The following is a 16,401-nucleotide window of genomic DNA, read 5'->3' as shown; positions in this document are numbered from 1 at the left end:
CCTACCAGTTTACCCTGACCCAACCAGGTTACCCTAACCTGACCAGGTTACCCTAACCCAACCAGTTTACCCTGACCCAACCAGTTTACCCTGACCCGACCAGGTTACCCTAACCTGACCAGGTTACCCTAACCCAACCAGGTTACCCTAACCCTACCAGTTTACCCTGACCCAACCAGGTTACCCTAACCCGACAAGGTTACCCTGACCCAACCAGTTTACCCTGACCCGACCAGGTTACCCTGACCCAACCAGGTTACCCTAACCCGACCAGGTTACCCTAACCCAACCAGGTTACCCTAACCCTACCAGTTTACCCTGACCCAACCAGGTTACCCTAACCCGACAAGGTTACCCTGACCCAACCAGTTTACCCTGACCCAACCAGGTTACCCTGACCCAACCAGTTTACCCTGACCCAACCAGGTTACCCTAACCCGACCAGGTTACCCTGACCCAACCAGGTTACCCTAACCCGACCAGGTTACCCTAACCCAACCAGGTTACCCTGACCCGACCAGTTTACCCTGACCCGACCAGGTTACCCTAACCCGACAAGGTTACCCTGACCCAACCAGTTTACCCTGACCCGACCAGGTTACCCTGACCTGACCAGGTTATCCTAACCCAACCAGTTTACCCTGACCCAACCAGTTTACCCTGACCCGACCAGGTTACCCTGACCCGACCAGGTTACCCTGACCCAACCAGGTTACCCTAACCCTACCAGTTTACCCTGACCCGACCAGGTTACCCTAACCCGACCAGGTTACCCTGACCTAACCAGGTTACCCTGACCTGACAAGGTTACCCTGACCTGACCATGGTTGATGATGATGATAGTGATGATGATGATAGTGATGATGATGATGAAGATGATAGTGATGATGATGAAGATGATAGTGATGATGAAGATGATGATACTGATGATGATAGTGATGATAACAATGATAGTGATGATGATGATGATGATAGTGTTGATGGTGATAGTGATGATGATGAAGATGATAGTGATGATGATGAAAATGATGGTGATGATGATGATGACAACGACGACGATAGTGATGATGATGATGATGATGATAGTGATAATGATGATGATGATGATAATGATAGTGATGTTAATTATGACAATAGTGATGATGAAGATGATACTGATGATGATGATGATAGTGATGATGATGATGACGACGATAGTGATGATGATGATAGTGATGATGATGACGATAGTGATGATGAAGATAATAGTGATGATGATGATGACGACGATAGTGATGATGAAGATAATAGTGATGATGATGATGATGACGATAGTGATGATGAAGATAATAGTGATGATGATGATGACGACGATAGTGATGATGATGATGATAGTGATGATGATGATGATGTGTGGAATCTGTCTCTTCTCTTTCTCCTGCTGCAGTGCTGATAGAGATGCAGGATGAAGAGTTCAGACAGAAGAACTCCCCAGGTCAGCGCACACACACATACACACCTACACACACACATACACACACCTACACACACACACACCTACACACACACACAGTGTTTTCTAGCATATTGATTGTATATATGTATTAAATATTGATATTTATAATGTCGTAACCCTTTATGGCAGAATGATCCATCTCAGTTGTAACATGTTCGGACGTATGTTTTCCTACAGACTCTGTTCTCACTTTAAAACGTCCAACAAACTTTCAGTATTCAGAGTTGTGTTTGTTCATTGCTGTGATGCCTTTTGTACTTTTGGAGCGATGTGAGTCCAGAATGAATCTCATTAGTTTGACATCATGAAGCAGAGGCTAAAGCACTGAAGAAAACAATTCTAAACATGTCTCACTCCCATAGTTTTAACTCTCCAAGCACATATCATACCTCAACATATTGCCACAAGCCTCCTCTCTGTCAAAATGTACATATATAACTGGGAGGAATCGTTTCTGAGGTCTTAATCTTAAGTGATAGGGAGAGTGCTTTCCGACTCTACACAATATTTAAACTGTGAAGTTTGCAGTTAGTACCGAATTTTTAAATGGGACAATATAAAGTTAATTCAATAACTCTTTAAAAAGTCACCAATTCTTTTAAATGTTTTATGTAATGTTTAATTATTTACTAAATTTCTGAAACAATGTGGATAGACTATGCCTAACTGGAGGACTCAGTGAGTTACTGATGAAGACAGTGACCCTTAGCACTTTTATTGCATCCTCTGTTGTCTAAATCAAAATTGACCCAAACAATTTCAACTCACAAGGTATTCTTGTGGAAAAGACAAGAAGTCTGTGCTGGAAACCAAAAACCAAACAGGGACATTTGTGCACAATCTTGTATTCCCTCTCTATCAATTCAATGTTCAGTTCAAAGGGGCTTTATTTGCATGGGAAACATGTGTTTACTTTGCCAAAGCAAGTGTGAAATTAAACATTTTTTTTGATTTTGTTCTGTTAGTTTTGTTTTTATTCAAAAGAATGCAGCTGCAATTGCACAAATCTGCTGCTGGGTGTTGCCGTCCAGCTGCTCTGTAGGAGGCATTCATGGATGCTGCTGTAGCGTCTGAATCCAGAGAACTGAAACAAAAGAAGAGAGACACAGTTAATGACAAAATGACAAAACAACTAAAATAAAACCTTGATCATCTGTACACGTGTTGTGTTAGTGATCTGTGATAAAAGGCATCACTGCCTTGAGGTAAATTAGCTGGAAACAGCTTATTCTCTCGTTGAGAGAACGTTCTGCTGCACCAAACTCAGTGATAATTTTAATCCATTAGCAACAAACATTCATTACTCATCTAGTATGATTTAAAACATCCATTCAGGTTGGTCATTACAGTCTGTTCAGTCTACTGAGAGATTTGGCTACTCTGCAATTCAGCAAAATACTTCAACTTTTAAAACCAGTTAATCAGCATCTTTTCTACAATCATCTACTCAAACACCGCGGAGAACTGCACAGCACGAAGCAACTCTGACAGCTGAAACTATCTCGGCTTGGCCACTGAATATGAGAAGGGCAGAGGAGCTCAAACAGACATCCTGAGGACAGAACAGGGGACCGAACAGGGGCAGAGCAAGGATCCTCAGGCAGAAGGCCCCAGGGCTGGAAACCATGATAGACAGGGCAGATAGGCGGAGTCGCTTGGGGGCGCAACCAGGAGGCAGGAAACATGGGCAGAGATGCTCGGGAGGGCGACTGGAAAGCAGGAGGAAAGCTCAGTAACAAGGGACTGCTGCAGCTCAGGAACAGGGGACTGCTGCAGCTCAGGAACAGGGGACTGCTGCAGCTCAGTAACAAGGGACTGCTGCAGCTCAGGAACAGGGGACTGCTGCAGCTCAGGAACAGGGGACTGCTGCAGCTCAGGAACAGGGGACTGCTGCAGCTCAGGAACAGGTGATTGCTGCAGCTCAGTTACAGGGGACTGCTGCAGCTCAGGAACAGGGGACTGCTGCAGCTCAGTAACAGGGGACTGCTGCAGCTCAGGAACAGGGGACTGCTGCAGCTCAGTAACAAGGGACTGCTGCAGCTCAGTTACAGGGGACTGCTGCAGCTCAGTTACAGGGGACTGCTGCAGCTCAGGAACAGGGGACTGCTGCAGCTCAGTAACAGGGGACTGCTGCAGCTCAGGAACAGGGGACTGCTGCAGCTCAGTAACAGGGGACTGCTGCAGCTCAGGAACAGGGGACTGCTGCAGCTCAGTAACAGGGGACTGCTGCAGCTCAGGAACAGGGGACTGCTGCAGCTCAGGAACAGGGGACTGCTGCAGCTCAGGAACAGGGGACTGCTGCAGCTCAGTTACAGGGGACTGCTGCAGCTCAGGAACAGGGGACTGCTGCAGCTCAGTAACAGGGGACTGCTGCAGCTCAGGAACAGGGGACTGCTGCAGCTCAGGAACAGGTGATTGCTGCAGCTCAGGAACAGGGGACTGCTGCAGCTCAGGAACAGGGGACTGCTGCAGCTCAGGAACAGGGGACTGCTGCAGCTCAGTAACAGGGGACTGCTGCAGCTCAGGAACAGGGGACTGCTGCAGCTCAGGAACAGGGGACTGCTGCAGCTCAGGAACAGGAGACTGCTGCAGCTCAGGAACAGGAGACTGCTGCAGCTCAGGAACAGGGGACTGCTGCAGCTCAGGAACAGGGGACTGCTGCAGCTCAGGAACAGGGGACTGCTGCAGCTCAGGAACAGGAGACTGCTGCAGCTCAGGAACAGGGGACTGCTGCAGCTCAGGAACAGGAGACTGCTGCAGCTCAGGAACAGGAGACTGCTGCAGCTCAGGAACAGGGGACTGCTGCAGCTCAGGAACAGGGGACTGCTGCAGCTCAGGAACAGGGGACTGCTGCAGCTTAGGAACAGGAGACTGCTGCAGCTCAGGAACAGGAGACTGCTGCAGCTCAGGAACAGGTGATTGCTGCAGCTCAGGAACAGGGGACTGCTGCAGCTCAGGAACAGGAGACTGCTGCAGCTCAGGAACAGAGGACTGCTGCAGCTCAGGAACAGGGGACTGCTGCAGCTCAGGAACAGGGGACTGCTGCAGCTCAGGAACAGGGGACTGCTGCAGCTCAGGAACAGGGGACTGCTGCAGCTCAGTAATGGGACTGCTACAGCTCAGGAACTTGGTGCAGGTTGAGATGCAGGCTAGAGTGCAGACTGGGATGTGGGCTGAGATGCAGACGAAAGTGCAAAGGAGACTGGAGTGACAGGTTTGGGAGAAACAGGATAGCTTGGCTGCTGGGGGCTTGGAGGCTGGATGGCTACTGCTTGGCTGCTTCAAGGAGGAATTGGGAGACTCCGGGGAAACACAGGAAGCTTTAATGTTGGGCCTGGGAGGAACAGGGTTAAAAGTGACTCTCCACTTGGAGGAAGCCACTCTAAGGGCCATCTCAGGATCCATCTTCCAGCTTGCAGTGAGGAGCCTGGTGCTGTATCAAAAAGAATGTCTCTTGGTACGTCAGAAGCCTCCCAGGTAATTGGCAGGCTGAGCAGCTGAATTTCTGTTCCTTCATGTCTTTGGCCAGATTGTACTGTTACATGGGGTGGAGCAGGTGAACCCAAGTGCAGACACAGGGATATGATAGGAACAAGGTATTTATTCAAAAGGTTACAGAAAGGGAATACTGGCCTGGGGAAGCTTGGGCAGGTAGCTGAGAAACTGGGATTGAGGTTTGAAGTTGAGAAGAGCGGGAGTGCAGGACAAGGAAGCAGGGCTGACGGGACGAGACAAGGGGCTGGAGAAAGAGCAGATGGAATTGCAGGGGGAGGGTCAGGATATTGGCAGCATGTAACAACATGAAAACTGGTAAATACATGAAAAATGGCTTGAAACATAGTGTGCAGAGGCTACAATCTGGCAGGGTGGTAGTGGCAGAGCTGAGTATTTGTAGAGGCTTGATAAGAGAGATGAGGTGCAGCTGGTGTGGCTCTGCGCCGACTCCAGCACACCTTTCTCCACTTTAGTTATGCTAACTAAAACGGCTCCCATCTCTCTGAACTCCCTTGTTCAGGTTTACACCCCCTTCTGTTCACTATATTCTCATTCAAGTAAATGTTACCATGTTACCACTAGAGCAGACACAAACGCTGGGTCCAATCAGCTGATTGAGACACTCTCTCTCCCTTTTAACTGTTGGTGCATTCAAACCTTCAGTGGCTTGGGGTTTCATTCACCATTCAAAACTGCCTTTGTTTCACAAACATACTGGCACACACACACACACACACACACACACACACACACACACACACACACACACACACACACACAAGAGCCTCTTTATCATGTCTCATTGTGCCTCAGCACATATTTTTTCGGTTTATTTTGCACATATTCCATCAAATGTTCATCAAGCTTGATACATACCATACTTGGAGGACCTTGGACAGAGCTTAGCAATTTGTATTTTGATATTTAAGAATATTTAGGTTGAATAATGATATCTCCTAAGGACAGTCTGGCTCCAGGAATATCAATCAACTCAATGGCTTGTCTGTTTGACAGATGAGCAAATGCCAGCAGGTTCCAGTCCATTCTGTAAGAAGGAATAATTTAACTGGTTTATCTGACAGCTGAAGAAAAAACACAAGATATTAGTGTAGACATCATAATTTTTAATTCCAATAAATTTATAATCCAACAAAAGATAGTATAACTTCAAACACAGTTATTGTCTAAACATAGGAATGAAGCAATAACAACCACCACTGAAACTTATCATTACAGCAAATAAATCAAAGGCTACTAAAGGTGCTATCAATGCAAAGTAAACTCAGATATATACACAGATTGAACAACAGACAAGGGTGCTGAACAAGTCTGTAGCATTTGATAAAATTTGATCTGCAGGTGGCGCTACAAGATTTAAAAAGTTCCTGGTGGAGCAGCAGCTAACAGTCTTCTCTTCAGGAAGTGCACATTCTAGTTACTGTATTGGTGTTATTGTTATTATTATTGTTGCAGAGGCCAGCCTGCCAGGAGAAGACATGGTCGATGATAACAAGAGCTGCCACTGTGAGTTTGTCCCGCAGGATCTGACTCCAGGGTTAAAGGTCACCATCAGAGCCATCTGGTACGAACTGTTGTTTTCACCCAGAACATCATTTTATTTTCATCTGCTCATCACTCACTGCTCTCTCCACCGTTTATTTGCTAATTATTACGCACTGAAGTCATTCTGCTTTTTATTCACATTATTTTCTGTTTGTTTATTTATTTGTGCTCACCCCAGGGTCAAAGGTCACCATCAGCTGTTGGGTAAGAGCTGTCAGTCTGACCTCCAGTTAGGTTCAGTTGTGTTCTGTTTCCGTCTGAGTCTCACTGAAACTCCTCTGTCATGTCTAGACTTCTCCTCATTATTACCATCATCATTATTATTATTATCATAATTATCATTATTAACACCATCATCATTATCATTGTTATATTATTATTATTATTATCCCTTGTGTTGTTGTCTCTCCTGCAGATCAGAGGTTTTGGCGTTTTCATTTTTAAAATATAAGAATTGAGAATTTTTAGTTCCAAATGCAGTTTTTTTGTTATTTTTCGTTCCTCAGAGCAGATTTGCAACAGTCCAGGTTTATAAAGTGAATACAGTCCAGGATCACAAAGGAGGTCTGTACAGGCCTCCATCAGCAACAGCAACAACCCCAAGACAAGCACCAAATCCCCGTCATAGGACTCTGTCGGTCTAACAGATGGATTGGGTCTACAGAGACCAGTCCAAACCCCCGTCAGAGGACTCTGTAGGTCTAACAGATGGATTGGGTCTACAGAGACCAGTCCAAACCCCCGTCAGAGGACTCTGTAGGTCTAACAGATGGATTGGGTCTACAGAGACCAGTCCAAACCCCCGTCAGAGGACTCTGTAGGTCTAACAGATGGATTGGGTCTACAGAGACCAGTCCAAACCCCTGTCAGAGGACTCTGTAGGTCTAACAGATGGATTGGGTCTACAGAGACCAGTCCAAACCCCTGTCAGAGGACTCTGTAGGTCTAACAGATGGATTGGGTCTGCAGAGACCAGTCCAAACCCCTGTCAGAGGCTCCCAAACATCTCTAAAACCGTTGGATTTATTTGGATAAACTGACATATTGGGAATATAAATGTTACTTTGTCACCTGAAAAAATATTAAAACTTGTGTCATGTTAACAGTCCTACAGCTTATAGCCTAACTCAAAATTTCAGTTTGGTATGTTCAGTAAGCTCGCGCCACATCCTCAGAAATTCTTACGAATCTAGTTTACATATCTCACATACACAAAGTCCACATACTGTGCAGCTGGAACACACTACATACTCAATTTGACATCACACTTAGTATGAATTGTACGATAGTATGCAATTCTGAACACAGCCTAAGAGATGGATCAGGTCTACAGAGATCAGGGTGAGGACTGACCCCTGACCTCTGACCCCTGTTGTCTGTCTCAGTCCGATTCATGGTTTCTAAGAGATGGATCAGGTCAACAGAGACCAGGGTTAGGACTTACCCCTTTTCTCTGTCTCAGTCTGATGCGGTTCATGGTGTCTAAGAGGAAGTTTAAGGAGAGTCTGCGACCGTATGACGTCATGGACGTCATTGAACAGTATTCAGCCGGACACCTGGACATGCTTGCCCGCATCAAGAATCTCCAGTCAAGGTAAGTCCTCTGACCTCTGACCCCTGACCCCTGGCATGTGTATCTCAGGTTGCTTCAGTATCTGCCAAATTTTTCCTTGTTGGAATCATGATGTAACACCGGACTCAATGAAAGAAGCCACATTCACTGAAGCGAGCATGAATATTATTATTAAATGGACTGCATTTATATTGCACCTTTCTAGTCTTCTGACAACTCAAAGTGCTTCACACTACATGCCAACATTCACTCATTCACACACACATTCATACACGGATGGCAGAGGCTGTGCACTGTGTACATTAAAGCAGATAAACACTAATGTTATCTCCACGGCTAAGAATTAGCATAACATTAACTAGGAGTCAATTAATTAGTTTGTGTGGTTACATTCTGAGATGAAAGCATATCACAGTTTCACTCCTCGACCTTAAAGACTTTTCTCTTATGAAAGTGAAACAATGATTTATCCAAACAGGATTCTGTTGGAATAAATCACAGTCTGATACATTTTCCTTTGCATACTTATCAGATATATAATGGTAAATGGGCTTTGACACATTCACCCATTCACACACAGGTGCCTACCTGCTCATTAGGAAGAGATTCTAATGCTCATTCACACTCACTCACACACACACACACACACACACACACACACACACACACACACACACACACACACACCTTTCGGGAGCAATTTGCCCAACGACACTTTGAGGAGCCCAGGATCAAACTGCCAATCTTCCAGTTAGTGGACAAGCCGCTCTACCTCCTGAGCCACAGCTGCCCCATTATTAAAGGTAGTGGGAGTAGTAGTAGTACTTAAACTTAGTGAGTATTTACAGATAAAGAATCTTTCATTCTACTATAGAATATTTCTCTGTTTTCAGTTCCACCCTCAGAGACTCTGCAGCTTCAGGATGAGTATTAATTTACTGTGAGGTCACTGTGTGAGGTCACTGTGTGATGTCTCTCCTGATTGGCAGGGTGGATCAGATAGTTGGAAGAGGAACACCAATCGCAGACAAGGACCGTCCCAAAGCAGCCAATGAGGAGCTACCTGAGGACCCGAGCATGATGGGACGGTTGGGGAAGGTAGAGAAGCAGGTAACCAGTGGCTACCAGTGTGATGCTAAACAGGCTTTTCCTAATGGCTGAACCTGCAAGGTGTTTACTTTGATTACTTTGGTCCTGCCTCTCAGGTCCTGTCCATGGAGAGGAAGTTGGACTTCCTGGTAAATATCTACATCCAGCGAATGGGAATCCCTCAGGCTGAGACCGACGCCTACTTCGGATCCAAGGAGCCCGACCCAGCCCCGCCCTACCACAGTCCGGTGGATCAGCTGGAGAAAAGCCAGTCTATCCCAAAGATCCTGCAGTCAGTGCCTACTATTACTGGGAATTCAGAACCGTTAACACAGCAGAACCACTAACATAACAGAACCATTAATACACTAAAACCAACACACAACAACAGAACGAACAACACAACAGAACAGATGTTCATAAAACACAGTTTTATGAATGACAGTGAACCTGTAACCATTTCTGTCACCTTTAGGTCATGAGCATTATACCAAATTAATCACACCTGTGGGTATGACATCACCACTGCACATTATTATTATTAGCATAACTAAGGGCTGATCCAAGGTGAGCCTGGTCGGCCCTAACTATAAGCTTTATCAAAAAGGAAAGTTTGAAGCCTACTCTTAAACATAGAGAGGGTGTCTGCACCCCGGACTGAATCCGGTAGATGGTTCCATAGAAGAGGAGCCTGATAGCTGAAGGCTCTGCCTCCCATTCTACTTTTAAACACTGTAGGAACCACCAGTAAGCTGCATACTGGGAGCGCAGTGTTCTAGTGGGATAATACGGTATTATGAGCTCTTTAAGATATGATGGTGTCTGACCATTAAGGGCTTTGTAAGTTAGGAGAAGGATTTTAAATTCTATTCTAGATTTTACAGGAAGCCAATGCAGCGAAGCTAAAATGGGAGAAATGTGGTCTCTTTTTCTAGTTTTAGTCAGAACACGTGCAGCTGCATTCTGGACCAGCTGGAGAGTCTTTAGAGACTTGTTAGAGCAGCCTGATAATAAGGAATTGCAATAATCCAGCCTAGAAGTAACAAATGTGTGGACTAGTTTTTCTGCATCTTTTAGGGACAGGATGTGATTTTTGTGATATTATGTAAGTGAAAAAAGGCAGTCCTTGAGATTTGATTTATGTGGGAGTTAAAGGACATATCCTGATCAAAGATAACTCCCAGATTCCTTACGGTGGTGCTGGAGGCCAGGGTAATGCCATCCAGAGCAGCTATATCATTAGATAATGTGTTGTGGTTAAGGTGAATAGTATTAGTCCAAGACAGACGCGGTCTCTATGTGGTTTTGGGGACAGACACAGTCTCTATGTGGTTTTGGGGACAGACACAGTCTCTATGTGGTTTTGGGGACAGACGCAGTCTCTATGTGGTTTCGGGGACAGACGCAGTCTCTATGTGGTTTTGGGGACAGACGCAGTCTCTATGTGGTTTTGGGTGGGTAACTGCTCTCATGGAAGCGCAGAGAACCGTGTAGGACTGCAGCTCTGCTTCCTGGTCTCAGCTCTGGGTTGTATTTGCATACGTACACACCGACTCAACATTAATTCTAGTGACCTCTGATTGGCGTAATCAGGAGTCGTTCCCGCTGACATGAATAACAATCGTACCATATTTACGTTTATTCTTAGCCAGCAGTTTTAAATGTGATTCTATGTCGTCCGCTCTGGCCCCAGAAATACATTTAACTGTGGCTGTTGTTGTCGCTAACTTCACGTTTCTCACTATGGAGCTGCCAATAATCAGAGCTCTTCTGGCGTATGGAGTCACTCAAAGTAATAGTTTTGGGCTTTGCCAAACAATATCTGACAGCCAGTCTGTCTATCTCTGTGGTGTACAGCAGTCATCTGAGGTTCAGCACACTACTGCATTTGAAAGGGAGAATACAATTAGTTCACAAGCACCAGCTGTGCCCATCAACTCACCTGGCACTGCTCTCCTGCAGCTGAACACCAACCACGCCCACCTCCACAGATCATATTACTGAAATCCAAATGTTAACAATTAAACAAAAAATTAAGATAAAACGTCTTGTTGACCCAACACCTGAGCCAGTTTTTTGATCAGGTGACAGCCAGGCTTTTCCCATCATGCTGTGATCCTTTCAGTCGGTGAGGAGCAGTTGGCTCCAACAACTGCAGCCGTCTTGATCTTGTGAGGTTATTATTACACTCGCGTGCATGATGTCAGAGCTAGTCGAGATCAAGTCAGACACAAATCTAACTGGCAGGCATTATGCGGTGATCACCAGTGATCGACTCTCAAATGAGCCTAATGCTGAAACGCTGCATCTCTGTGCAACACCATATATCCGACTCACTCGCCGAACCGGTGCAGAGTCTGCACCCAACAAGAACACTCGCCACCTGCAAACCAAACTACTACTTCACGCCACACCAAGCGGTTGCCAAGCATAAGGCAGCCCAAGATTTAGTTCCCTGTCTTGGTTTACAGTAGTAAACCACAGAGCAACTGGTGTAAGCTCTTACTGACCAGGAGGATAGAAAGAAGGTGAGTGTGTGTGTGTGCTGCATTCATGAAGTGCACAGTGGTGACATCGCAGCCACAAGTGTGATAGTCAAATGGTCACATGTTCACTGAAATTAAATAAGACTACTAACACACTAGAACCATTAACAAAACAGATGCAGTTGTTTTGATTAAATGTTGTTGTTTGCAGGGTGTTGACATGTTTTTAAGGTGTTGTTGTTGTTTGCAGGGTGTTGACATGTTTTTAAGGTGTTGTTGTTGTTTGCAGGGTGTTGACATGTTTTTAAGGTGTTGTTGTTGTTTGCAGGGTGTTGCCCAGCGATCATGTGGAAAAGAGTCGTTTCGTGACGAAAATGGTCCGCTCCAGCAGCTCCACTGGACACAGGAGCTACAACCCCCCCACCTGCCCACCCTCCACCTCCTGGCAGCCAATCAGCTCCCAGCTCCACCAGCAGGCCCCACCCCCTCCTCAGCGCAGCCACGGCAACACTCCAAGTCCAGTGGGGGATGGGTCGCTAGTTCGACTTCCACCGCCTCCGGCTGGAGAAAGACACGGTGGGAACCGATCAAACCGGCACAGCACTGGTGATCGAGGGGGGGCAGAGAGATCAGAGAGGGGAGGAGAGGGGGCCAACGGGACCAGGAGAGCGGGAGGAGGAGAGGAGGTGAAGCCGGACAGTGACACCTCCATCTCTATCCCGTCTGTGGACCACGAGGAACTGGAGCGCTCCTTCAGTGGCTTCTCCATCTCGCAATCCAGAGAGAACCTGGACTTCCTGAACAACAGCTTCTACCCTACCGGCACCAACCCGGGAGACCGAGGGGGGGGGGGCGCCGCCCACTCCGCCACTGTCCGCCCCTACATCGCTGAGGGGGAGTCAGACTCCGACTCAGAGCTCTGCGCTCGCTCGCCACACTCGGACCGGGGCTGGCCCGGAACCAAGTAGAGCTGGATGTAAACCAGAGCAGAACCAGCAGAACAGTTAAACTGCAACCTCAAAGACTACAAACACCAGCTGGAGCTAAAGAGTGAAGCATCATGGGAACTTTCAAAGGCACAAAGGATGTGAATGTTTCAACCTGTACAGCAAATGTTTGTTTTCACTGTCACTGATGGGTTCACTGCTGGAACACGCTCACACCTGATTGGTTCACTGCTGGAACACGCTCACACCTGATTGGTTCACTGCTGGGACATGCTCACACCTGATTGGTTCACTGCTGGGACATGCTCACACCTAACTGGTGGCTTGTTTCCATGTTACACTGCTATCAGTATCACATAACTACAGCTCAATGTTACATTAATTTAAAAAAGCAAAGCATCCTGGGAACAACAGACGGACATCACCATGGCAACAGACACTGTTGTTGTTTGTTTTCTCCATTTCCTGTCCAGAGCTCAAAAAACAGATTCATCGTGAGCTTTCAGCTGAAACCTGAGCTTCTCTCCTGGTAACAGGTTCAGGTGTATACTGGCCTCTACAGGAACTGTGGAGCGAGAGATCCAAAGGTTGAAATATCTTCACTTCATGTCTTTATAGTCTCATTATTTTACTCTATTAAACCAACAGACTGAACATCATTATGAAAACTGGAAAACACAAACCGCCCTGACAGGAATTATTCAGACTGGATCTGAGGCAAAGTTTCACCTCGTGTCTGTTTTCACAGATTGTGTAGACGTTAGCTGTACGTTAGCTACAAACACACCAGCTGTGTTTGTGTTCAGCCTGAATGTCACAGCTCTTTATTTCCTTCCTGTCTCGTTCATGAAGCTGATGCAGACGAGGCTCCAGTAGTAATGATTAACGACTGTTTGTGACGCTCTGCTCTGTTGAGAGTTCATGTCTTCAGATATCTGGAGATGGTTGTATGTGCAGACAGAGTTAGAATCACTGTGAATCTTTAATATACATTTAACTCATTCATCTGGCAGAAAACATAACAACTCTAATCATTCACTTTTATCATCTTGAGCGATAGACTTGCTGTGTGAGGCGTCCATGTTGGTTTGGTTTTATTTGGCTCAGAGTTGTTATTGACCTTTAACTGGGCCTCGCCCTCCTCAGTATCTCCGGTCTAACACGGTACAGATACAGTTGATCTGTCATTGAAATTCATTTCTGAGACAGTTGGCGGGTGCTAGGAGACTTTATCAGTTATAGTTAGCTTAATGCTAACTCTGTTTGTTGGTTAAGATGTTTAAATGTTTCCAGCTGACCGGTTTTAAAACAGGAACCTTGTAAAAGTGTCTTAAATATGCAACTCACAAGTGTTATGCAAACAGTGCGGTGTAACGATGTAAAACAGACCACAGCTAAAGTCCCAGGTGGCTGTGGCTCAGGAGGCAGAGCGGGTCATCCACTAATTGGAAGATCGGCGGTTCGATCCCCGGCTCCTCCAGTCCGCATGTCGAAGTGTCCTCAGGTAAGATACTGGATTGCTCCTGAAGGCTGTACCATCGCTGTGAGTGTGTGGATTATAGAAACTCCTCCTGATGAGCAGGTTGGTACCCTGCATGGCAGCTTCTGCCATTAGTGTATGAATGTGTAAACAGGTGAATGTGGCGTGTGTTGAAAGGCACTATATAAATGCAGCCCATTTACCGTTATCTAAGATAAGTATGTGAGGGAAAAATGCATCAGTGTTATTTATTCCAACAGAATCCTGTTTGGATAAATCAGTTTCACTTTCATAAGAGAAAAGTCTTTAAGGTCGAGGAGTGAAACTGTGCTTTCATCTAAGAATGTAACCACACAAACTAATTAACTACAGTAACTCCTAGTTAACGTTATGCTAATTCTTAGCTGTGGAGATCACGTTAGTGTTACTGCTGAAGGTAATAAGCTAGTTAGCTCTACATGCTAATATTAGCAGCATACATTAAAGCAGATAAACACTGTTGAATGCAGTTTTGGTTGTTTTTGGTTTTAATGAAAAGGCCTTCACTGAGCTGTAGTGACGGTTGCTGAGCTGTGATTGGACAATCTCTGTTTGGGGGAGGGATCAGTCCAGATTTGGATGATGACGTAAACAGAGAGTCCAACATGACACGAACGCAGCATTATGTATATATGATGTAATTGCCCCAAACTGTTAATCAATAACCCTTTAATAATAATATACGGTTGTGTAACATTAAATAACGCAGTGACGTATTACCGAAGACATCCAGCAGGGGGCAGGCGGGACTTCAGTCGCCATGTGTTTTACTACCTGAGCTCAACATTTCTGATCAGAGAAGCTAAAAACATAAAGATTGTCCTGAGCATGGCGTTATTATTAAGCCCCGCCCCCAGAAACAGTTAAAATGTGACAGTTTGTAGTTGGGAGGTTTCAGCAGTAAACTGACCTTCGACCTATCGGTTTCATCATCGAGGTGACAGACTGCAAATGTTTTACTCATTTATTCACTGACCTGCTCTCACTCATTCATCCACTTTATTTACAGTTTCCATGACGACGAGTGTCCTTTAGTCTTCATCCTTTCTTTGTTTCCTTCCTCATAAAGGGCACCAAGAAAAGTCAACTGAAAGTCTCTTTTCTTTACTAAAGATTGTTTTTTTGAAAGTAAAATTTAATAAGTCGATTTTTAAAATGTCATGAACCAGTGAGTCTGACTGTCCACCTGTGAGTCCAAACTTTTAAAACTTTTCTGCATTAATGTTTGAACACAACAACATAGAACTTCTGTTAAAATAACCTGATAATATTTGGCAAATATTATAAACACGTTGTTTTTAATGTTCACCAACTGTCAAGATGAAAATCAAGTTGTATTTTATTCAAAATCCTTTAAATGCTTTTTGAAGAAAAAGTGATTTGTTTAAATCTTTGTTAACGTTGTTTCTGCACCTCAGACGAACACAAACTGTCTGTACAGAACGTTGCCTGTTTGACTGTATTTCAATATTCATTAAAAACCTTTAACCCTGATATCAGTGAACCATCTGCAGTCTTTTCTTTAGATGCTGCGATCAGCATCACATAACTGCAGTTTACACTTTCATTCATTTATTAAACTTTAAAATCTTATTTTAACAAAATCAGTTTTAGTCTTCGGTCTAAAACCAATAAACGAGATGGTAACCAAAGTGGGTGTTTGGGGACGTCGCTCTGCTCTGTGAGGACGTCGCTCTGCTCTATGAGGACGTCGCTCTGCTCTGTGAGGACGTCGCTCTGTGAGGACGTCGCTCTGCTCTATGAGGACGTCGCTCTGTGAGGACATCGCTCTGTGAGGACGTCGCTCTGTGAGGACGTCGCTCTGTAAGGATGTCGCTCTGTAAGGACGTCGCTCTGTGAGGACGTCGCTCTGTGAGGACGTCGCTCTGTGAGGACGTCGCTCTGCTCTATGAGGATGTCGCTCTGTAAGGATGTCGCTCTGCTCTGTGAGGACGTCGCTCTGCTCTATGAGGATGTCGCTCTGTAAGGACGTCGCTCTGTAAGGACGTCGCTCTGTGAGGACGTCGCTCTGCTCTATGAGGATGTCGCTCTGTAAGGATGTCGCTCTGCTCTGTGAGGACGTCGCTCTGCTCTGTGAGGACGTCGCTGTTTTAAACCTTAGAACGTTCATACATTTTCTACAGACTGCAACTTCATTTAAAACCTCTTTAATGAACAAAACAACTGAACAGGAGCACAAAGAGATGACGAAGAAGATTAATGTAGAGGAAGAC

At 45.5% G+C, this 16,401-nt stretch overlaps 2 protein-coding genes across 5 annotated transcripts in view; one reads left to right on the top strand and one right to left on the bottom strand.

Moving 5' to 3' along the window:
* Window positions 1-15,661, top strand: part of LOC122981138 (potassium voltage-gated channel subfamily KQT member 2-like) — a 30,612-nt gene extending 14,951 nt beyond the window's left edge. The window contains exons 14-19 of one of the 2 annotated variants that reach the window (XM_044349693.1): window positions 1,427-1,474; window positions 6,464-6,572; window positions 8,016-8,147; window positions 9,116-9,236; window positions 9,332-9,507; window positions 12,030-15,661. In XM_044349693.1, coding sequence (XP_044205628.1) covers window positions 1,427-1,474; window positions 6,464-6,572; window positions 8,016-8,147; window positions 9,116-9,236; window positions 9,332-9,507; window positions 12,030-12,669 — 1,226 coding nt within the window. In that variant the 3' untranslated portion in view covers window positions 12,670-15,661. The remainder of the gene's footprint in view (window positions 1-1,426; window positions 1,475-6,463; window positions 6,573-8,015; window positions 8,148-9,115; window positions 9,237-9,331; window positions 9,508-12,029) is intronic. The other variant, XM_044349694.1, reaches the window with a different exon arrangement.
* Window positions 15,662-16,319: 658 nt separating this feature from the next.
* Window positions 16,320-16,401, bottom strand: part of ddx27 (DEAD (Asp-Glu-Ala-Asp) box polypeptide 27) — a 25,825-nt gene continuing 25,743 nt past the window's right edge. For all 3 annotated transcript variants that reach the window (XM_044349666.1, XM_044349667.1, XM_044349668.1), the window contains one exon: window positions 16,320-16,401. This exon is cut by the window's right edge and continues 42 nt beyond it. The gene's annotated coding sequence lies outside the window, so the exon portion shown is untranslated.

The sequence above is a fragment of the Thunnus albacares genome, chromosome 4 (assembly GCF_914725855.1).
Source record: "Thunnus albacares chromosome 4, fThuAlb1.1, whole genome shotgun sequence".
Lineage (NCBI taxonomy): Eukaryota > Metazoa > Chordata > Actinopteri > Scombriformes > Scombridae > Thunnus > Thunnus albacares.
This window is presented reverse-complemented; position numbering and strand designations above follow the sequence as displayed.